The sequence below is a fragment of the Diplotaxodon limnothrissa genome, linkage group LG6, assembly GCF_057381915.1.
Source record: "Diplotaxodon limnothrissa isolate DT_005_m linkage group LG6, D_limnothrissa_male_GT1.1, whole genome shotgun sequence".
Classification (NCBI taxonomy): Eukaryota; Metazoa; Chordata; class Actinopteri; order Cichliformes; family Cichlidae; genus Diplotaxodon; species Diplotaxodon limnothrissa.
Genome location: NC_140601.1, coordinates 28,788,260 through 28,812,052, shown reverse-complemented (window position 1 = coordinate 28,812,052; position 23,793 = coordinate 28,788,260). Strand labels below are relative to the sequence as shown.

Here is a 23,793-nt window from a genome sequence, read left to right as displayed (position 1 = left end):
AGATGATCTGAAAGATCTTCAGGTTGTAGAAAGCACAGAGTGGATACAATGAAACAAATTTCTTACCTTACGTGGCAGAGAAAATAATCCCTATAGTGATGAAAAACTGAAGCTTATTGCGCCTTAAGAAAGTGCTCAACACGCTTACCTAAATTTACTTTTAGAATCCACCTCACAGCTTGTATTCGTCTGTAGCACTTCCTGCAGTGTGGTGGGATTGCATATAAACTCATTTACAGGGCACACTCTTTTGCAAACACAATGCACGACTGTACGCTCAGTAAAAGAAACGAATCAGTAAGAAAATGCCTGCCATGTTAATTCTCTTCATGTCAATACTTGCAAAGGGACAAATGGGGTGCATTACAATAACTTGTCGCTGCTTGATTCAAACCACTTTGTGTGCAGTTCAGTTTGGATTTCTCCAAGGAATGCATGGATAAAAATGCTCAGGTTTGTAAAAAGCCCAAAGTGTATTTGATTTATCATGAACTTTTTATCTTTTGAGGCCAAATCACAACACCGTGAGCAGTATGTTTGTGAGACAATAAAACATCATGTTAAATGGGCGATTGTTGTCTCACTAAAGTTACATTTAATTTCTAACGCTCAAGTGAGTGTAAAGAGGGATAGACAAGAAACTTTCAAACTTTCATAAAAAGGAGATAAAGATTTGATACCAGTATCTTGGAAACATCCTCAATTTTGTAATTTTACTTATAGTAAAAATCCTAGATGATGACAAATTGAGCATATTGAACTGTGATACAGAAAATGACTGTACTAGTCAATATTGACATTTTTTTTATTGTTCAATCAGTTTAATATTTGTTATCGATACCCAACATGCTGCTACATGATGGCGCCTTCTTGAATTCTCCAAAACTGATAATCACAATATTCTGACATATACACAAAATTTTTGCACGGTACTGCATTTCATTGTTAAACCAACAATGTTATGTGTCAAGTTCTTTTTTTTTTTTTTAACTATTTTTATTTGGCACAGTGTAATCCAAAATGACACGACTCTGGTCTCCATAGCTTCTAGCTGTAACTTTGACATCCGTCTCCTGAGCAATGGTTTGACAAGCTTCCAGATGAAACGCTATACACATACACATCAAAGCATTGCTTTGTGTTCATACTATGAATTGTAAATGTTGTTTTCACCATTGCAAAGTCTTTTGCAATGTTTTACAATGCCTACTAATATATTATGGTTATTATATATGAATATATTTAATGACACAAGACATTGTGGATTTTATTGTCTTTTTTTTTTTACTTGTTTGTGGTTATTTAGATCGTTGTTATTAAAAGAAGGAAATAATAACTACTGAACACACCAATCTGGTAGAACTAAATTCAGATTTTCAGAATAAATAAACTCTTGTTACATTGAAAAATCATTTGCCTCTGTTGCTTTTTTTTTTTTTTTTAAATTGTAAGTCTACAGAATTTAATGTATTCAGTTTATCCCTGTTAACTGGTTGCAGTATCATTATAAATGTAGTAGGGGAAAAAATACACAATGGAATGAATTAAAGTAGTACTAGTGTGTTAAAACTTTGCCAAAGGTCCACACTACCTAAAGATCATGTTACAAAACACTTCAGAGTGAGGCGTGAGCGTAAACGCAGACAGGAGTCCAGGCTCTATAAAATGGAAATGTCATTTATTAGAAATTACAAGCTGAATTGATTTACAAGGAAGGAAAAGAGCCATGTTAGTAACACAGCCGAGCTGTTTGTTTTGGCTATGAGCTATTCTATAAACATTACAAAATCCAAACAAAATGATAACATTACAGCTGCTACAGTAATAAATGGGTAAATATAAGTGAGTGTGAATATTGCAAAGCTTGCGGAATTACTGTATCCAGTGCAAACCTCAGCCCAACCACAGACAGGCTTATGAAAGAAAAGTCCCCGTTGCCTGCGGGAGGGTCCTACTGTTAGGTCAACATTCTCACAGTTCAGGCAGTAAAATAAACCTTTTTCAAAATGCTTACAAATCTCCAAATAATTTAAGAGTTTGATGATTTACTAATTTATTAGTAAGACATTTGAATATCTATTAAACAATTTACACCCACAAAAAAAGAAAGTAAATGTCTTTTGAAAGGTTACATATACCCTTAAACCCAAGAGTGACATACTGGATAAAAACATTTGTCTGTGGGGTTTTCCCCACTTCTCCTTTATTAGATAGCCCAAAATGACCTGTGTCTTAATGTGAAGAACAAGTATGGTAAATCTGCTTAAATGAGGGTCTGTCTGTTTGATGTCACTGCTGATTAAATTCTGCTCCAGACTTTCATTGTTGCTGTCCGACACGGGTCCATGATCACTGCTGTCTTCATCACACAGGCCACGCAGCAATCACTATAATGGCTATAAGAAGTAGTACGATCACTACCAGCATCCCTGAGCAGAAGGAAGGAGGGAAAAAAAGACATGTTAGAACAATTGGAGGGAAAAGGACATCAGACTACAAGGTTCATTAAGTAATTTCACACACACACAAAAATGAAAATCTGGATGCTTTTTCTCGCCTAACACAGTGAGAAAACACTTCTGAAGAAGACAGGTTGCTGTGTGAATAAGAACAGAATGCAATCAGATGGAAATCACTTAATCTATAACATGCAATAATGGCCAGAGATCAGGTGATTTACTCGAATAATATATATATTTTTGCCTTGACAAACTTGGGTTGCTTCTGCAGTATGCTTTGGAATATCATCCATTTGGACTAAGAAGCGCTGTGTGATCAGTTTTGCAGGATTTGGCTGAATCAGAGTGTAGCCCTGCACACTTCAGAATTGATCCGGCTCCTTCCACCAGCAGTAACATCATCAATAAACACTAGTGACACTGCGTTCACCTTGTTTAACAAATGATGTTGTATGCTTTGGATCATGAGCAATTCTTTTCCTTCTCCATGCTCCATTCTCTTCAGTACAACTTAATCTTGGTCTCATCTGATCAAGATGATCACTTTCTGTGCTTTTGGTGTAGCTGAGCTCTCCAGTGAACTCGCTGGCTGTTGATTTGGTGACTTGTAAAATTTTTGATGTCCTTCTATTAAGTTTTTTTTTTCCCTCTTCAGCCTAATGTTGGCCTCATTCGCTGACATTTGGGGCTCACATTTAAAATTACATATAAAAACTATTAAATATAAACTTTAGATATTAATGTCTGCTTCATCTGTCATGAAACAACAAATAAACAGACCTCATCTTGCCACAAAACTGCTTGCCAGTCAATTGTCCAGTTTGGAGTCTTTGAAATTGGGAAACTGTGTATAAAAACTGTGTATAAAAATGTCTGTAATGTAAAAGCTGAAAGTCTGCACTTCAATCATATATTGATTGTTGGATTTAAAATCCACTGTGGTCGTGTCCAGAGACAAAACTACGAACACCGTGTCTTTATCCAACTAATTATAGACGTCAGTATGTGTCACTCTGTTGCCAAATAACCAAAATGAGTTACAGTGTAAGCATTAATTTTTTAGGGTGTTAAGCACTGGACACCCGCTCCAGAAGTTTATTTATTTTGTCTGTGTTAATCATGAACTGCTCTACATTTATTTAAAAAGCAATGAGACTTCATCATAGTCAACAACCACCACCCATCCAGTCTAGCAAGGCTAAATAAAAACAAAAATCACTGCTGCTCAGATACAGTTACACAATTTTCCAAACTCATTTGCTATGATAATTTATGCTAAATTTTCTTACTTGATGTTTTGTTGCTATAACCCCTGGTGATAAAACCTTTTCAGCTTGAAACTATATATATATATATATATATATATATATATATATATATATATATATATATATATATATATATATATATATATATATATATATATATATTAGGGGTGCAACGATACACAAAATTCACGGTTCGGTTCGGTTCGATACTTTGGTGTCACGGTTCGATATTTTTTCGATACAAAAAAAATGTTCATGCATTTTTAATTTGTCATTTATTAAAATTATAAATATATATTTTAACTCAAAAGTACAGTTTTTAAATTTAACCCTAACCCTTGTGCGCGTTTTTTATTTTGACAGCGAATGCGCACCTGCGGACCACTTATGTGCAGCCCTGGTTATATAGCTCGTCATATTGCAGCCACAGAAATTATTTTGTCCATGAAACCATAAAGCTGCACTTTCTTTTTGCCTTATAGTCTGATTTGTCATAACTTCTCCGTTTTGTGGTAAGCTTTTATTTGGCTGTCACTTCTTCACCCTGACCTGTCTTATTTGGCTCAGCAGAACTGAAATGCTTTTACACGCGCACTCACATAAGCTCAGCGATTCTCTGCGCGATCAACCTCTCACATGTTTAAGCTTGCTGCGGGAGATTTCACTTGTCATGTTTGCATAGTAAGCTAACGATTAATAAGACGATGTCAGAGGAATTGGTGCACAAATTATCATCACTCACAGATCAGTGCTGTCGCTCTCTATACACAGTTCGCACGATTGCAAAGTGAAAGCAAAAAAACAAGCGCAAATTCAAACGCGACTTCAATATGTCACATATTGACAGTGGCTCACCGATGCCAATGACATAATTACCCAGCTACATTTCTGAAAGAATGCAAAAGCATTGACATATATTTTTCCTACAATAGCCCGACGGGCAGGGAAGAGATAGATTTTGGTAGCCCGACTGAAAAAATCGCTAGCTCTGGGACGTCGGGCTAACGATATTGCAAGCCCTGTATCTGATTGAGGAATCACTCATCTTTGGAAAAGAGAGTTTATTACAGAGAAATGGCTCTTTCCAAAATAAAAGCTATACTATCCGCTTCTTCTGGGCTATATTCTCAGCAGCATAAGGAGAATCATGTGCTAACAGCTGTCTAAATGACTCGGCTAAAGTTAGTAGCATGCTTGTTGTTTTTGTCTTTGCACTAGGATGATGTCGGTGTAAATGTGCAGTCATATTCGTTGTGTTCCCACTAGTGCTTTCAGGTTAATCTCGTTGAAATGACCTTAACGCCACAACACGGCAAATCTCCGTTAACGAGCTACCGCCGATCGCTCCGTGCATGGGGCTAGACGGCCAACACGTTAACGAGCTAACTGCGCTAACACACTAGTTCACACCAATGTAATTGAGCATTGCATGGCACATCCAACATACTGTTTTACTTTAGTCCATGACTCGCTTACCTTCAGGGTCATACGTCACATGAAAACCAAAATAATTCCAAACGCCAGATCTGAATGAGGTTCAATTTGCCTGTTGCAAGGAGAGCTTAACTTCTGTCTCGCTAGCTTGCCCTGTGCTCTTCCTTCTGACTATGCTGTCTGTGTGGAGCGCTCAGTGGATCTGCGCTCGACAGTGCCTTGAAAAGCGCTATATAAACCCACTCCATTATTATTGTTATTATTGAATTACTTACGAGTTTAATTTGTCAGCAACTTTCTGCCAGCCCTCTCTCCTTGCTTTTGCAGCCTTTGCAGTGTTCCCTTGCGTTTTAATTAAACTCTGAAACTCCTGAAATCCCTCAATCAAGAGTTCTTGCTCTGCTGCCGGAAAATACCGAGCGCACCCCTTCGACATTTTCGCCGACCAATCAGCAGGTTGCCGATCAATGTTTCTACTATCGATGCGTAGCCCCTTTTACGACACCCAGTGATGTCACATTACTGCGTCCAGCTGTACTAATCGTCAACAACAGGTGTGTTCGGGGAACCGGATTAGCGAGCTCACGGTTAGCGCGATGGTTTGGTCTTGGATGTGTCATTTGATCTTGGATGTAGTGAGCGACGTACGAAGAACGGGCCCCTGATCTACAATACGGCAGCAGTGATCAGTGAGATTCTTGACTACAAGTTGAACAGCGACAAGGGGCAGTACCCTCCATGGAGAAGGAGGCTAGAGGGCAAGATCAAAGTAGCACGGAGGGAGGTTAGCCAACTAACGGAGTTGCAGAAAGGTGCGACAAATAAGGTGCCTAAGAAATACAGCAAGCTGTCCATACCTGAGGCCTTGGAAACTGCCAAGCAAAGACTCACAGCCTTGGCCAGCCGCTTGAGGAGGTACACCAGAGAGATAGAAGGCAGGAGAATAAACCAGCTGTTCTCCACAGAACCAGCAAAGGTGTACTCTCAGTGGCAAGGGAACAATAAGAGAACAGCACCACCAAGGCTGGAGACGGCGCAATACTGGAAGAGCATATGGGAGAAGGATGCAACCCATAACGGCAATGCTCAGTGGCTAGAGGATCTGAGGGCAGACCACAGCGACCTCCCTGAACAGGGTCCAGTAACCATCACAGTGGCAGATATCCAAGAAAGGGTCTCCAGTATGAAGAGTTGGACAGCACCAGGGCCCGACATGGTTCATGCCTACTGGCTGAAGAAGCTGACTGCACTCCACGAGCGTCTGGCAGCACAAATGAACCAGCTGCTAGTTAACGAGAGACACCCGGAATGGCTAACTGAAGGCCGGACGGTCCTGATCCCCAAGGACCCCAAGAAGGGACCGGTCCCCTCCAACTACCGACCAATAACCTGCCTCAGTACTACATGGAAGCTCCTGTCAGGCATCATATCGGCTAAGATGAACAGGCACATGGGTCAATACATGAGCGGGACACAGAAAGGAATTGGCAAGAATACCAGAGGCGCAAAACACCAGCTACTGGTAGACAGAACAATCAGCCGAGACTGCAAGACCAGACTGACCAACCTGTGCACTGCCTGGATTGATTACAAGAAGGCCTATGACTCAATGCCCCACAGCTGGATACTGGAATGCCTAGAATTGTACAAGATCAATGGGACCCTAAGAGCCTTCATCAGGAACTCAATGGGGATGTGGCGTACAACACTAGAGGCCAACTCCAAGCCCATAGCACAAGTCACCATCAAGTGCGGGATCTACCAAGGAGATGCTCTGTCCCCACTGCTGTTCTGCATAGGCCTGAACCCCCTCAGTGAGATCATTAACAAGACTGGCTACGGATACCGACTACGGAACGGAGCAGTTGTCAGCCACCTCCTGTACATGGATGACATCAAGCTGTATGCCAAGAGTGAACGAGACATCGATTCACTGATCCACACTACCAGGCTATACAGCAATGACATTGGAATGTCGTTCGGACTGGAGAAGTGTAGTCGGATGGTAACAAAGAGAGGGAAGGTAGTCAGAACTGAGGGGATTGAACTACCAGAAGGCAACATTGCAGACATAGAGGACAGTTACAAGTACTTGGGGATCCCGCAGGCGAATGGGAACCATGAAGAGGCCGCTAGAAAAGCTGCAACCACCAAGTACCTGCAGAGGGTCAGGCAAGTCCTGAGGAGTCAGCTGAATGGTAAGAACAAGATCCGGGCCATCAACACGTACGCCCTGCCCGTGATCAGGTACCCTGCTGGGGTAATAGGCTGGCCAAAGGAGGAGATAGAAGCCACTGACATAAAGACAAGAAAGCTCCTTACCATGCATGGAGGGTTTCACCCCAAGTCCAGCACCCTGAGGCTGTACGCTAAGCGGAAGGAAGGGGGCCGGGGACTGGTGAGTGTCAGCACCACAGTCCAGGATGAGACAAGGAACATCCAAGAATACATTGGGAAGATGGCCCCAACTGACCGAGTGCTCGGTGAATACCTCAGGCAGCAGAAACCCAAGAAAGAGGAGGGAGACGAGGAACCATCATGGAAGGACAGGCCCCTGCACGGTATGTACCACCGGCAGATAGAGGAGGTGGCTGATATCCAGAAATCCTACCAGTGGCTGGACAAAGCTGGACTGAAAGACAGCACAGAGGCACTAATCATGGCAGCACAAGAACAAGCTCTGAGCACAAGATCCATAGAGGCTGGGGTCTATCACACCAGGCAAGACCCCAGGTGCAGGCTGTGTAAAGATGCCCCAGAGACAATCCAGCACATAACAGCAGGGTGCAAGATGCTAGCAGGCAAGGCATACATGGAACGCCATAACCAAGTGGCCGGCATAGTGTACAGGAACAGCTGTGCCGAGTATAATCTGGAAGTCCCGAGGTCAAAATGGGAGATGCCCCCAAGGGTGGTGGAGAATGACCGAGCTAAGATCCTGTGGGACTTCCAGATACAGACGGACAAAATGGTGGTGGCTAACCAACCGGACATAGTGGTGGTAGACAAACAGAAGAAGACGGGCGTAGTGATCGATGTAGCGGTTCCGAATGACAGCAATATCAGGAAGAAGGAACACGAGAAGCTGGAGAAATACCAAGGGCTCAGAGAAGAGCTCGAGAGGATGTGGAGGGTGAAGGTAACGGTGGTCCCCGTGGTAATCGGAGCACTAGGTGCGGTGACTCCCAAGCTAGGCGAGTGGCTCCAGCAGATTCCGGGAACAACATCGGAGATCTCTGTCCAGAAGAGCGCAGTCCTGGGAACAGCTAAGATACTGCGCAGGACCCTCAAGCTCCCAGGCCTCTGGTAGAGGACCCGAGCTTGAAGGATAAACCGCCCGCAGGGGCGTGCTGGGTGTTAAAAGTTATATATATATATATATATATATATATATATATATTATAATTTCAACTTTAAAGTTAAAAAGTCAAATGTCAAGCAGCTGAGAAACTCCAAACCTGATTTGAGACAGACCCAGAGGGAAGGAGGGGAATTCATCAGACACAAGGGAATACACTTGGAAGAGGTAAGAAGCCTACATACCTCACTACTAATTTTCAAAGTCCTTGATCTAACACAAGTCCCAAGTGCGTATGCCCTTGTAGCATATAACCATTCTTCTCTTGATGACTTAATGCAATTTACATGCGTTCAATGGCCACAAAAGCTTTATTGCCATAGATCGCACACTGTGATAGGCATGTGTTTCTGATTCTGTTTCAAGAGGGTAATCATTGTTTTTCTCTGATACTATGGCAGCAGAGAAAAAAATGTGCAAAAGCTCACTCACACTTCATCAAAGTGTTTTGCCCCCGGGACCTCAAAAAAATTTCTTTTTTTTTTATTATTATTAAAGCCACCGCCCTAGAGAATGGCAAAGAAAAAAATAACATGTAAAATCCACTACAGGTAGATATTTTATCTTCTAAGTAAAACAGAATCACAGTAAAGGCTTTAGGAATATTTTAAATAATTTTGGTGGATATATGGATCTATCTTTTTAACCACTGCCACAAATACTTGTGTAATGTAGAGTATTTACTGCATTAATTAACATAACTAAAGTAGTCCAGCTCAAATTCCTTTTTCCATATACCAGTTTGTTAATTTTGACACTGCCACCTAGAGAATAAGATGATAAAAGTTGAACTTTATTCAGTGTTAACTAAAATTTGCAAATTATAAAAGCCTGACTGAAACTTGCCGGGTCAGTATATGCTGGTAATCTGTTATTTGTGGCATATTAAAAGCGGTGTCCAGCACAGAGAGCAATGAAATAGAAACATTTTTCAACTTTGAACTAGTTTTTTCAGTTATGTCAGCCAGATTTAAGGGCTCTGTTTCCAAAATGATTCAGAAATCTGAGACATTTCTGAATAATTACATTTTATATATATGCTGATACACTGCAAATATACTTTGAACACTAAAATATCAACATAACTCCTTATTTAAGTGAATAACAAATTCAGAATAGAATCAGCATGGAGTGTGAATTTCTAAAATCTATCAAATATGTCACTTGAAATATGGCTATTGTGGTTTGCACGAGAGGTGTGTTTTAATCCAGGGGATGATGGTAACTGCTTGCCCTGGTTACTGTTTAAATTTAACAATTCATTTTGATAATCAGGAATGAGAGAAGGCAGTCCACAGAGTTCCCGGTGGTAACTGTAAGGCCTTACAGTATAAAGTATCTCCAGGTGGCTGTTGTTGTGATTTGGTGCTATATAAATAAACCTGAATGGAATTCAACTGGAGTGTTAGCGAGAGTAAGAGAGAAGTGATGGTGTGTGGTTTAGAGTACATTATGAGGATTTGATTGCCTTTAGGATATGCTGGTCTTTCATTCTGTATATGTATATATCAGACCACAAACCATGGCACACATTTAAAATTTGGAAAGGTTTTTGCCAAAGTCAGATTCCCACACCATTCCCACTTCTTCTACAGTGACACAGGAATGAAGATTTAAAAAAAACTGCACATCTAGCTGGTCTGAGGGCTGTCAATACGTGGCCCCACTGACTTAAGTTGTCCATTGTTATTTAGCATGCGGCCGGTATTATCCCCAGCCCTTTCACTTTCGGTTTGCATTTCTCTCATTCTTTGGCTCTTGCTTTCTGCATTCCCCTCTGTGGCTTAATTGGTTGTCTTTCCCACGGGGAGAGAGACAGAGTGAGATATAAGCCATGCTGAACAAATTGCTTGCGGTGGTAGTGGTAGTTTGATGAAATGCAAGGCTGATGCTGGTTTCTTTGCCGGGATATATGAGACATGCCTGTACCATGTCCAGATGTCTTTATACCCCATTATCTTATTGCATCGTTCTTGTCAACCTTCTCCTTTGTTTTACTACTTATACTTATAGGCAGTTGTCACCTTATTTACATATGGGGAATTCTTTGAGCATAGCAGGTTTTTTTTTTTATTGTATACAAAAGGAATGTGTTCCTACATAGATTCACAGGATATTCATGCTAAGAGCCATCACTGGTTTAGTCAGGCCCTCTCCTCTTGATAACTTACACATGTGAGCATAATAAAATAGTCAAACCAGACACACATGCTCAAATACTTGTGATGACTCTTTAAAAGCTTCAAGCTTTAAGCAAATACACACATAAATTCGCAGCAATCATCTTTGTTTAGGTGTAAATGATAGGCCTGGTCTATATTAGATTCAGACATCAGAATTTCATTCAGTCTAGTCCAACATCTGTCAGCAACTCCATTTGACACCACATAGCAACAACAGTAATAAGCCGTGCAACACACACATGTTACTGTGAAGCAAGACTCTCGCTTGTTCTTTCTAACTTTCTATCGTCACGTAGCCGCCAGTCATGAAGCCACATTAGGCATCCACAATGCCCCTCACCCTTCCCCTTGGACCATGGCTGTCTGCCTCAGTAACTAAATAACCTACTCTGACCCTCAGAGGGCCTCTAGAGGCTAATGACAATAATGGCGTTAACTTCCCAAATAGATTAGGGCTCTGCTGTCACATTGATGCTGAGGGAGATAGTTGGTGTCTGCTGATAGACTGACCACCCAGAAGTTTCGGAGGGCTTGGTCTGGGTTCAACCCATCTTAGCAATTTCCAGACATCAGTAAGACAACTTGCAGAGAATACCAATAATTGGTGAGAGAAAAGAGTGAAAGAGATGGCCCATAAACTGGTCTGGTCATTCCCCTGCCTTTAATAATAATGATAATAATGGATTGGATTTATATAGCGCTTTTCAAGGCACCCAAAGCGCTTTACAATACCACTATTCATTCACTCTCACATTCATACACTGGTGGAGGCAGCTACGGTTGTAGCCACAGTTGCCCTGGGGCAGACTGACAGAAGTGAGGCTGCCATATCGCGCCATCGGCCCCTCTGGCCAACACCAGTAGGCAAGTAGGGTAAAGTGTCTTGCCCAAGGACACAACGACCAGGACAGAGAGCCCAGGGATCGAACCGGCAACCTTCCGGTTACAGATGCGATTCCCAACCCCCTGAGCCACGGTCGCCCCTTTGTACACAAAAAAGACAAAACAAAGGAGAAAAGATTAATTTTATGCTAACAAGATAAACATGAACCTATTTTTTAAAAACACAACTAAAGACACGTATTTTTAATTGATTGTAGCTTTAGAAATATGTTGAAAATTTTGCTGACATATATATTAAAACATATGGTGTCCAACTAAAATGTGGCTGCATTTTCATCTACTACAGCATACGGAAATCTTTATCCATCTGTAAATTATATGTCGTGTGCACTTCTTTAAGGAGAAAATTGGAAACCCTACAGAAGTTATACATTATATATATTTTCCAGATTTGTATTACTCTGTAAAGACTTTAAGCAACTTGAGGTGACTGCTTTGAACATGGGAAAATATATATCTTTAAAACCATGATAATTGCCAAACTTCTTACATTTATTTTAAGGACAGTAATATTTCTATAAAGTTTATAGAACCGTATCATGGTTCCAGGAGAGCTTATAGAACTGCCAGACTTAAGATTCATACTTGAGGAAGAATTAATGGAAATTAAAGTGCACCAAATTTTGAGGCAGTTATGTGAAAATGTTAACTGTTTGGTGACGCAAGTGGAAAATCAGGGGACCTCATAAATCAGAGTATACAATACAATGCTCATTAAGAGTGCCACAAACGTCTGTTTTAAATGCATGCTAGCATTCATTTTTGATAGTGTTTATATGTTTTACAACATTTAAAAATGCAATTTATTTTTAAGGGTGTATCTAAAATATACATTTATGTGATATATCTGAGATTAATTGGTGCACTGCTTAGCTGGCAGATGAAGCTGCATGCACTGCAGTGTAATCTTGTGGTCTGAACACATGACCAAGGAGGAAACTGTGCTCCCTACACCCCTGTCAAATATGAAATATGAAAATGGTTTCAAATATTTACAGATATCTTGAGGCAAATTTACTTGAACTTGCCACTTACTGAGAAAAACCTCTGATGTGGAAACATCATTAACAGGATGTATACAGTAATTTAAAGCAAGCCTTTCATCAGCTATATAACACATATTTAACTGGGATCTCTGTCTGCCAACAGTATATCATGTTGGGGCGTTAAGAGGAACAAAACCTGCCATAAAATATCAAAAAACAGTTTTAATGTTATATTTCTCTCCCACACTTTGTGTTTTTCTTGGTAACTCCTAACTTGCAATTATAGACAATGTTAAGCAAACACGCTCTTCTCAAAAGAGAGTCAAATTCTGTCCGTCATAAACCAACGTCTGATGCAAACCACCTGTGGGATTCAGGGGGTTCCCGCAAAGGTCCTCTACAAATTTAAGATAAGCTCTGTTGGGAGGGTTATTCAAGTTGATGTTATCTGATTTGATGTGCTCTAACTTACATTTTCAGTAATGGCATTTCTGGCGTCATTTAGACTAATCTGCCACACATATTCAGGAAAACCTATGAGCTGTATTCCGTAAAAAAAATATAAAAAATAAAAAGCCCAAAAAACAAACTGCAACTCCCCCTTTTTTTGCTAGAATAATGCAAACTTCTCAAATGTTTATTGAAGGACTCTTGAAAACTCTTGCTTCCTGTTTGGGGTTGTTTTTTCATGTTATTGGAATCAAGACACCAGCCTCAAGGTACTGATGATGAAATAGAAACTTAACATCTGAGGTGCACCAAACTGAAATTTTGAATGAAGAAGATTTATAAATGCAGTCAAAATAATCTGAATCTTGGGTGGATTGAAGCCTGCTCTGTGCAGGAATCTAATATGTTTCAGCAAAATGGATATTTCTCAACACTACAGGGCACTAGTTATGCACAGTGTGTTCCAGCAACCATGGTTTAGCAATATCTGGGCCCTTTTCAAACGTTCAGCTAAATTTTTTGGTATAGTGTTTTTTGTTTTGTTTTGTATGTTTGCATGTATGCACAAAAATTTGCTATGCCCCTATCTTCAAAACTACCCTAATTTCCATTATGCTACGTTAACCTCCTTTTTATTTTTTTCTTTCCTGTTTGGGCTGATTGGGACCTGATGAATTTAAAAACAAAGAATTAGCAGATTTTTTTTCTTTACCTAATTTTTGTTTCTGAGAAAAATGAGATCCACATTTGAGGACATTTGTTTTAAACTTCGATAGAACAGTGGCAGCATAATGCCCTCGTAAGTGGATATCAGGCCCTTGTAGAGAAAAATTAAGTATTTTGGTGTAGGCAACCCAAAATGTGATGTCCACATATGTGGACGCCAGGTCCTAGGAGGTTAAGTATGCGTTTGGCTGTTCCAGCCAGACGTTCCTAACTTTACAAGGACTCAGCTAAGACATAACACCAAACACCGGTTTTGGATGAAAGGTGGTCTTAAAAATAAATAAAGCCTTAAAGCTGAGGAATTACAAACACACTGCCATGAAGAAAGAAGGAAAGCCCTCCAAACAATTTGTGGCATGTAGTACTTTCAGTTCTTTCTGTGCTTGACACAAAGACGAGTGTCAAACATGAAAAGACAAACGTGGGGATGACAGAAAGGATTGAAAAAAAAAGAAAAAGAAAGATTGAACAGAGGTGAGAGTGAAAAAGACCACAGGGGAATTTTCCATTTGTCAAAACAAATCAGAAACACACAAATGTATACACACACACACACACGCACACAGGTAGACATAAGAAATACCTTTAAATACTGTTAAAAATGCAAACATGCACTCACCTTTACTAGGTTCACCTGTTTCATCTGATCAACTGCTCATTAATGTAAATATTCAGCCAATCCAATGGTATTAAATCAATGCATTTAGGCATGTAAACATGGTCATGACGACCTGCTGAAAATTAAACTGAGCATCAGAATGGGGAACAAAGATGATTTAATGTGGCATGGTTATTGGTGCCAGATGGGCTGGTCTGAATATTTCAGAAACTCATGATCTACTGAGATTTTCATGGATGACTAGGGTTTACAGAGAAGGGTCTGAAAAACAAATCCTATCCAGTGAGTGACAGTTCTCTGGTTGAAAAGGCCTTGTTGATGCCAGAGGTCAGAAAATATTGGCTAGACTGCTTCAAGCAGATAGGAAAACAACAGTAGCTCAAATCATCACTCTAAAAGTATGCAAAAAAGAGACTCTGATTGCAAAATGCATTAAACCTTGAAGCAGATGGCCAACAGCAGCAGAAGAGCACACCAGTGCCAGTCCTGAAACTAATTGCAAGAAACTGAGGCAATAATTTGTACTGGATCCCAAAATTAGACAACACTATATTGGAAAAATATTGTCTGGTGTGATGAGTCTTGTTTCTGCTGCAATGTTCAGATGGTATTGTCAGAATTTGGCATAAACAGCATGAAAGCAACTGGATTTGCCACTTAGCTCACTGCACTAGGAGGGCCTCCACAGTCACCATATCTAAATCCAGTAGAGATCCTTTGTGATGTGATGAAATGGGATATTCAAGTCATGAATGTGCTCCTGACAAATCTGCAGGAACTTTGTAATAGTATCATGTAAATATGGACCAAAATCTGAGAAAAATCTTCCCAGCACCTTGTTGAATCTACACCTAAAAAATTAAGGAAGCTTTAAATGCAAAAGGGGCTCAAATCTAGTACTAGGAAGCGAATGTATATGTATTTGCTCCATACAAACTTGCAGGTGATCATAAACATGAATGGACACACAAACAAATGCACAAACAGCCCAGGAATACTCTTCTGCCTGTGAAGATCGAGGGACTTCGCAAAAAAACGTTCAACAAAAAGAGAAAAAGAGTCCTGATTCTAACACAATCTAAGCTCTGGGATCTTCAAACAAACTCACGCTCAGGCACCATGGGGACAAGACCAACAGAATGAAGCATTTGGGGGGCTGACCTTCCTATTGCCTGCTCTGTTCCTGGCTGTGAGGTCTCCGTGCACAACAATGCAGTCTTTGCCATAGCAATGCGGTCTGGCATTTCACAGGGCCTACTGAGCCAGCCTCACTCACACTCACTGCCACATTCCATAGGTTGGCTTTAGAGCCAGTTAACACACATCTCGTGGCAGCTGTTTCCCTCTGAAAAGCGGGACCCTCTGAAAAGAGTGAAGCAGTCTTTTTGTACACAATAAAACAAAAGTTACACAAACCAAAGCAGATCAGTGATAATACTAAAGAAGGGTCATACATTCACAAAACTTCTAAGGAAAGAGGTCAACTCTGTAAATGTGAAGTTGAGACAACAGTGGCTGATGACACGGCCAACCCTCAGTGGATATTTGATGATTCCTCAAAGGACTTGCATGAGAGACCCTTAAAGCCAGGACACTGTTAGCAGGCGTGACAGACAAAACCAGTCCACCCACCATTCATTCACAACATGCTCTGTACTGAGAGGGCTTATTGCCATCAGCATCATTGTTTTTCAGCTCCATTAAACACTATTCTGGAAAATAAGGAAAAAGCAGCAGTAACACCAACGCTGCTGAAATGGCTTAATGGTGAAGATAGCTTTGTAATGCCAAAAGATCACAAGAAGCTTAGCTTGCAAAATGCACTTTTTGTGCATAGCTGCCACAGAAGCAATTATCTTTCTTTATAACAGCTAAATGCATGGGAAAAACCTGCAACAGATATTTTATGGCAAGTATTTATGCTATTAAAGATTGTTTTATAATATTTAATTAAATGAACAGATCTATGTGGTCTTCTGTGCTCCATGGCATAAAAGACAAAGACATGACAAAGTGCTTTGCATGTGAAAGAAACAGGAATGCTCACCGCAAGAGGCCGACTTCGTCTCCACCAGCTTCACCCTTCGTGTTTCATTACGAATTCTGTTATCTGTCGTGTCCACAAGATGTGCAAGGTCGTCAATAATTTCTAAGAGACAAAAAAAGACAAAAAAAAGGGGAAAGAAGTCAGTCAAGCTAATTGCTCAGGTCAGATCATGTGCACTAGTAGATTTAGATTTTATTTTGCATTAATCAAGTCACTGACACACAGACAACATAATATATTGTAGAGAAAAATATATAAAAAGCACAAAGAAGAAAAAAAACAAATACAGGTTTTGCAAAAACTGTCTATCTGCTTTTCTTTACAATTGGGTAAAAAAAAAGCATCTTACAGAGCGAGATTGTCTAAGAAGTAAAGAGAGCCAGAGGTTCACTAATCTGCAAAGAACTGCATCAACAAATTATGGAACAATATCTGCATAACGCTTCATCTTTCGCGACCAAAAGAGCGGGGGTTGGGGACCGCTGATTTAAGGTTAAAGCTCTAACATGCAAAGAAGAAGCCACATGTGAACATTGTCTTCTTCTGTGGACCAAAGGTCACTTAAAATCGACCAGTCAGAAGAATTGAAATTTGAAAACATGGACACTGCATCCTCTGGACTAAAGAAGAGAGGAACCGTTCAGCCTGTTATGAGTGCTCATTTAAAAAGCCTGCATCTCTGATGGCGTAGCTTCATAGTAGAAAAGTCCAGTTACTGAATTGGCCTGCCTCCAATCCAGAGCTTCCATCAACTGAAAACAGTACGCTCATAATAAAATAAAAAGTATGGACGACACAGAACTGTTTAATTACACAGAACTACAATTAAAATCTTATATATCAGACAAGAATGGGACAACATCACTTTCTCCAAATGTGCAACAGTTCTCAACTAAAACTGGAGATGCTACGCAGTGGTAAACATGGTCCTGTCCCAACGTTTTTATGATGTGTTGCTGGCGTCAAATTTAAGATGAGCTATTGTTTTTAACTTAAAAGTGAACATTTGTTTTGGTTTAAACACCTCATGTGTTTTCTATCTTCTATTGTGAATAAAATATGAGTGAATGAGATTTGCAAATCACGGCATTTCTATTTTTATTTACAAGCTACACAGCATCCCAACTTTTTGGGGAGTTGGAATTGCCCCCCCAAGGTAACCATCTATATAAAAATGACTCTCAATGATGGAAAGACAAGTTCTGCATTACATGACACCTGACCGGCAAACAAAAAGACAGAACCTGCCAACAGACATAAGTTGTGGCAGAGGAAGTAGGTCATATGAAAGCACTCCTTGCCCTTTCAAACGGTTTCACTCCTTCCTGGATTTAATCAGATCCTTATTTCTCATGAGTTTTGAAGACGTAAGCTGAGGCTTCTGGGACTATGCCTTAGGATCCAAAGAAAGAGAGTGTGTTCCTTTTGTGTGTGTGTTTGGCGCTGTGGCTAAGGTCTTTCAGTAGGAGTTCCTGACTTGAAGGTCGTCCAGATGGAAGCCTGTGTGATTTGTTAGAGCAAGCCACCGTGTTGACATGTCATCTCCAGAGATCTGGTGCAGCAACAAAAACAGACAGCTAAAAAGCCATCACACAGAGATGGTACAAACCGGAACCACGAAAACAACATGAATGGCTAAAAACGGCGAGTGAAATATATGTTAAGGAGCAACTGACTCACATGACAAGACTATGAGGAACAATGTAGAGTGAAATTTAAGAAATGGATAATGTTAATGTGTCAGTGACAGGATGAAATATTGATGTCAAAGGAACAAACTTTAGAGATAAAGCAATCTATAATGTTCATGCGATGATGTAGTTTCTTTCTGATGGTTTGTTGTATTTCTCTTTCTTCTTTTGTGTATATGTGAAATGGGAACAGACAGCTGCTGAAAAATTTCCAAATTAAAAAGTAATAATGTTGAAAGATGGCATTGTATACTTATTCACTCAGACAACTACAAACTAAACAGGAATGGGAAGCTAAACTCATCTACAAACTAGTGCCAAGTTTACAGGCAGTGTTCTTCAGAAGGGGAACAACAATGTATTGCTACGGTATGGCAAAGTAGTACTCAGTTGATATGATCTTCAAAAACTGGGCAACATGACCGAATTCCCACCAATGAGGGCTCGGGGCTGTCTGCAGCATTTATCTTTGTGAGCACAAATGTCTTCAACTCAAATGAAACTGCCTTGTTTCCCCCAGCTAGAGTCATCGCCATTTGACAAGACAGTTTGCCTTTTGGCTGATACCAAATAATTAAGTTGCAAAAATAATTAGAGGAAGGAAAGAAAAGCAAGTAAGTTTGAAGGGCCAGAATGTTAAGGGGCAAGGACAAGCAGATGGGAGACGTGAGATTGCCGTATGTACAGTGTCCCTCGAGACTTCCACATCACCATCTAAGCATCAGGCAACAATTTAGAAGGAAGAAATATTTCCTTTACAGGCAGAGAAGGGGTGTAGACACTGAACCATTCGTGCTGCATGCCACTCCAACTAGTCATGGATGTTTTCAGTCGCTGGTGCCAAGTTTCTTAATTCAGTTCTGGCCCAGCAATAACATCCCATTTCATTGATGAATTTCCATCCATTCTAGGACATGATTTTTAACTATAGTTGCAATGAAACGCTCAATTAACGTTTGCACTAAGAATGGCTGCACTACAATATACTGCCTTTTTACATGCGTAGTCCTTCAGTTCACTCTATTATCAAATCAAGTTTCTAACACCATAATTCTCAGTTTCCCATTGTAACTTATCTGTGTGACAGGTGCTGGCTTAGATTAGCTATACCACAAAGAAGCCCCTGTTTCAGACAGAGTTTATTTATTTAATGTGCTATCACACTGAATAAACCTCTAAAACCACAGCGTGGAAAAGCATGGCATGTGTGTACACAAATTTCTCCTGTTTGTCATTTTTTAGGATGCACTGCTATACGCTTATTTCACCTCAATTATGCAAAAGACAAGCGCTCTTATTGAACACATACTTTGTTTTTAAATATTTGTAGCTGAATTAGAATGGGATTTCTGATTTGTTTGTTTTTTTGTCTTATTTTTAAAGTAATCTTTAAAGACACTGCAGTACATTAAGAACATACTTTAGTTTCCTCGTATAGAAATATATACAGCGGGGCCTCTATAATCCACTACAATGGTTTTTAAATGAAACAACCAAGAAAAGATTGAACTAGAGACATTCAGATTTAATTCAGTGTCTCTAACCAAAGTACTGAATTAACTGTTTAGAAATTAATTACAGACATGTTTATACATAGTTTCTCATTTTCAGAGGCTCAAAAGCAATGAAAAACAGTGACTGAGTTGCAGTAAGGTTAAGCCTGCTCTCTTGTCACTTCATGAGCAAATAAGCAGATGAAAGATATATACTTGTATCCAGTTACTGTTCACTGAAGCTTTCAATATGAGGTCAAAAGAGATGTCTATGCAAGCAAGAGGTCATCTTTAGGTTGAAAACCAAAAATGAAAGTATCAGAGAGATGGCGAGAGCTTTAGGTTAGCCAACATGGGACATTCTTCAAAAGAACGAATGCATTGACCAGCTCAGCAACACCAAAAGGCCTGAAAGACCACTGAAGTCTAAAGTGGATGATGACAGGATTATTTCCATTGTTAAGAAAAACAACCTTATAACTTTCAAGAACACTCTTAAGGAGCCGCTGTATCACTCTCAAAGTCTACAATAAAGACTTTAACAATGAATGTAAAAACAGAGCTTTTACAACAAGGTATAAATCACTGGTTAATTTCATTAAAAACAAAAGTCCATATAAGGCTTTCCTAGAAAACATCAAAAAGAACCTGCACAGATCCAGAAAGTTCTTTGTACAAATTAACCTCCAAAGACATTAACTCTCTCATGGCATGCATTTTTAATTTCTCTTTGCTATTTGGGCTGATTGGGACCTGATGAATGTAAAAACAAAGAATTACGTTTTTGTTTTGTTTTTTTTACCTGATTTTTGTTTCTGAGAAAAATCGGATGCACATATGAGGACATTCATTTTAAATTTCGATAGAACAGTGGCAGTATAACGTCCTCGTAAGTGGATATCAGGCCCTTGCAGAGCAATATTTAGTATTTTGGTCTAGACCAGTAGTTCCCAAACTACCGTACGCGTACCCTCGGGGGTACGCAAGTGGCTGTAGGGGGTACGCGTGGGTTGGGGTTGGAGTGGGGATCAAAAGTTTTAAAAGCCGAAATTTGCGCTAATGCAGTTTTTTTTGCCTGTCAAATACATGACTATATACCACCCTCTGGTGTTCAGCAAAAAAATAGCTCTGACAAAATACATGGGCGTGATTTGCCCAAATGACTGACACCTAACAGTTGAAGTTGCCTCCAAGCATTCAGTGCAGCGCGAAAATGGACAAGTGGTTAACAAGAAAAAAAGGCCCTACCACAGAGACACCGGCCACAACAACCAATAAGCTCATATCTGAAGATGCATTTTCCAGTGACCGCACAGGTGATTGTTCAACAACAATGTGTTCGTCAGATTTGGATGCTAGCAGTGCTAGCAGGGATGTATCTGTGGTTACTAGCCAAGTGGCTAGCATAGCTGGAGCCAGCCATGTGGAAAGTGATGAAGTGTCTGATGCGGAGCGTCAAAGTGGGAGAAAGCATGACAGCACGGACTGTAACACAACCTCATCAAAGAAGCGCAAATATGATGACAATTATATTTCGCTGGGGTTTACGTGTATAAATATTGGTGGATTTCCCCGGCCACAGTGTGTTATTTGTGCAAAAGTATTGTCTCAGAACTCAATGAAACCTTCACTTTTGCGCAGACATTTAGAGACAAATCATCCCCATTTGAAAAATAAACCAAGGGAATATTTTGAGCGACAGCTAAAATCACTTTCAACAAGTAAAACCTGCATTCAGGTGCCAGATCTTATGAATAAAAACAGACTACAAGCATCTTACATGGTCAGTTACAGAGTGGCTAAAAACAACAAACCCCACACTATTGTGGAGGACCTCATTCTCCCTGCTGCTTTAGATATGGTAGGGACAATGTTGGGGGAAAAGGCAAAAAAGACGATACAGTCCATTCCATCATCAAACAATACTGTCTTACGGCGCATCAATGCAATGTCAGAAAATGTTTTACAGCAGCTACTTCTGCGCATACGCCACAGTGAATGTTATGCAATACAGCTAGATGAGTCCACGGATGTGGCTGGCCTGGCGCATCTTCTCGTATATGTGCGCTACATTCATGAAGGAACCATCAAGGAGGACATGCTGTTCTGTAAACCGCTGGAACAAAGGACAACTGCCGCAGATATTTTTCAAAAGCTGGACACATTCATGAACACACATGGACTCGTGTGGGACAGATGTGTTGGCATCTGTACTGATGGCGCACGGGCCATGACTGGGAGACACGGAGGTGTGGTTTCGCGTGTGCAAGCAGTCGCGCCAGATGCCTCCTGGGTACACTGCAGCATCCACCGAGAGGCTCTTGCTGCAAAGGGAATACCTGTCCGTTTGAAACATGTTTTGGACACGAGTGTAAAAATGGTTAACTTTGTGAAAGCCAGGCCGCTGAACTCCCGCTTATTTGCTGCGTTGTGCAATGAGATGGGCAGCGAGCATGAGACATTATTACTCCACACAGAGGTTCGCTGGCTATCTAGAGGGAAAGTGCTGACCCGTTTCTTTGAGTTGAGGGATGAACTTAAAGTTTTCTTCAGTAACCATCCCTTTGAGCTGTCTGAACATTTGCATGATGAAGAGTACCTTACCTGCCTGGCTTATCTGTGTGATATATTTTCTCGTCTGAACGAGCTCAATCTCGGATTACAAGGCGTTTCTGCAACTATATTCAATGTTCAAGATAAAGTTGAGGCCATGATAAAGAAGTTAAACCTTTGGAAGAACTGCTTGGATACAAACAACACTGAAGTCTTTCCTGTGCTGCATGATTTTCTGTGCTCTAATGATCTCACACTATCTAAAAGTGTAAAGCGCGAATGTAACGTGCACCTTGAGGAGCTGGCGGTGCAGTTACGCCGATACTTCCCAGAGACGGACGGCTCAAATGATTGGATACGTCACCCGTTCACCGCCGTGCCTACTTCGTTATCACCGTCTGACCAGGAGAGCCTAATTGAAATCGCCACAGATGGATCTCTAAAAGTTGAACACACTCAAAAGAACCTGGCGGATTTCTGGATAGGGCTGCGCACTGAACAGCCCGCGCTGGCTAAGCGCGCTGTCAAGACTGATGCCTTTTGCCACCACATACTTATGCGAAAAGGGATTTTCTGCTTTAACAAACATGAAAACAAAATACAGAGCAAGACTTTGTGTGGAAAACGATTTAAGACTCAGCCTTTCCCAAATTGAGCCAAACATTGAAGAGCTGTGTGCCTCTGCTCAAGCACATCCATCACATTAAATAAAGTTCTGTTTAATGAAAGTTCATGGCCTTTATGCTCTCGACAAAAAAGTGAATTCTAATAAATCCTTTGATACACTGCTAGTATTAAGTAGTAAAGTTTGTTATTAAAACTCTGTCATTACTAAAAAATATTGATAAATTCATTTGGTGGTGAGAAATAATCGACTGTGCAGTATTTATCTTTATGCATGCGATATTGCAATGTATTTATAGACACTAATTAAGAGTCGTTCGTAGTAGGGGGTATGCGGCTGAGGGTGACATGTCTCAAGGGGTACGTGGCTGGAAAAAGTTTGGGAAGCACTGGTCTAGACAACCCAAAATGTGATGTCCACATATGTGGACGCCAGGTCCTAGGAGGTTAAAACCTGGGTTAACTGGTACTAAATGGTGCAAAGAGAAAAGTACAGAAAGGCAAAGGAACAGCTCACGATTTGTAATATTTCCAAAGCAAACATAAACAAAAACTAGTGAACAGTTACTTTCATAACAAGAAGTTTTAAGTAGTTTTACAGCTCATACAGAACCAGGCAATCCATGTGCGTTTCCTTGGAACAATTTTCCTTTAGAAAACAGTCAAAATAACTTTAAATCAGATGAGGTTTTTAACTTTATGGACCAAGTCCCAGAAATTTTTGGTTACACCTGCTATAATACAGAGCTCTGTACCACAAAATCTAAGTGTTCGTATACTGGTTAGGATAGGTTTTCCCATTCTGGGATATTTTTTGTTGTTGTTGTTTCCTTGTTTTGTGTGTTAAGGTGAAATGTGTACTATTTCAGCCTGTCCTGACATCCTTCTTGCTCATGACAGTGATCAAAATACTTCAGCTCAGCGTTACTAAGTAAGCAGCTTTGTTGCTAGATTTTACCACTTGTCATGACTCTTTAGCAGATTCCCCCCCCAAACACA

The 23,793-nt window shown here is 40.3% G+C and overlaps 1 protein-coding gene across 1 annotated transcript in view; it reads right to left on the bottom strand.

Moving 5' to 3' along the window:
• Nucleotides 1-1,698: 1,698 nt before the first annotated feature.
• Nucleotides 1,699-23,793, bottom strand: part of stx8 (syntaxin 8) — a 47,464-nt gene continuing 25,369 nt past the window's right edge. The window contains exons 7-8 of the mRNA XM_085356096.1: nucleotides 16,434-16,535; nucleotides 1,699-2,429 (exon numbers count right to left, since the gene is read on the bottom strand). Coding sequence (XP_085212222.1) covers nucleotides 2,365-2,429; nucleotides 16,434-16,535 — 167 coding nt within the window. The 3' untranslated portion in view covers nucleotides 1,699-2,364. The remainder of the gene's footprint in view (nucleotides 2,430-16,433; nucleotides 16,536-23,793) is intronic.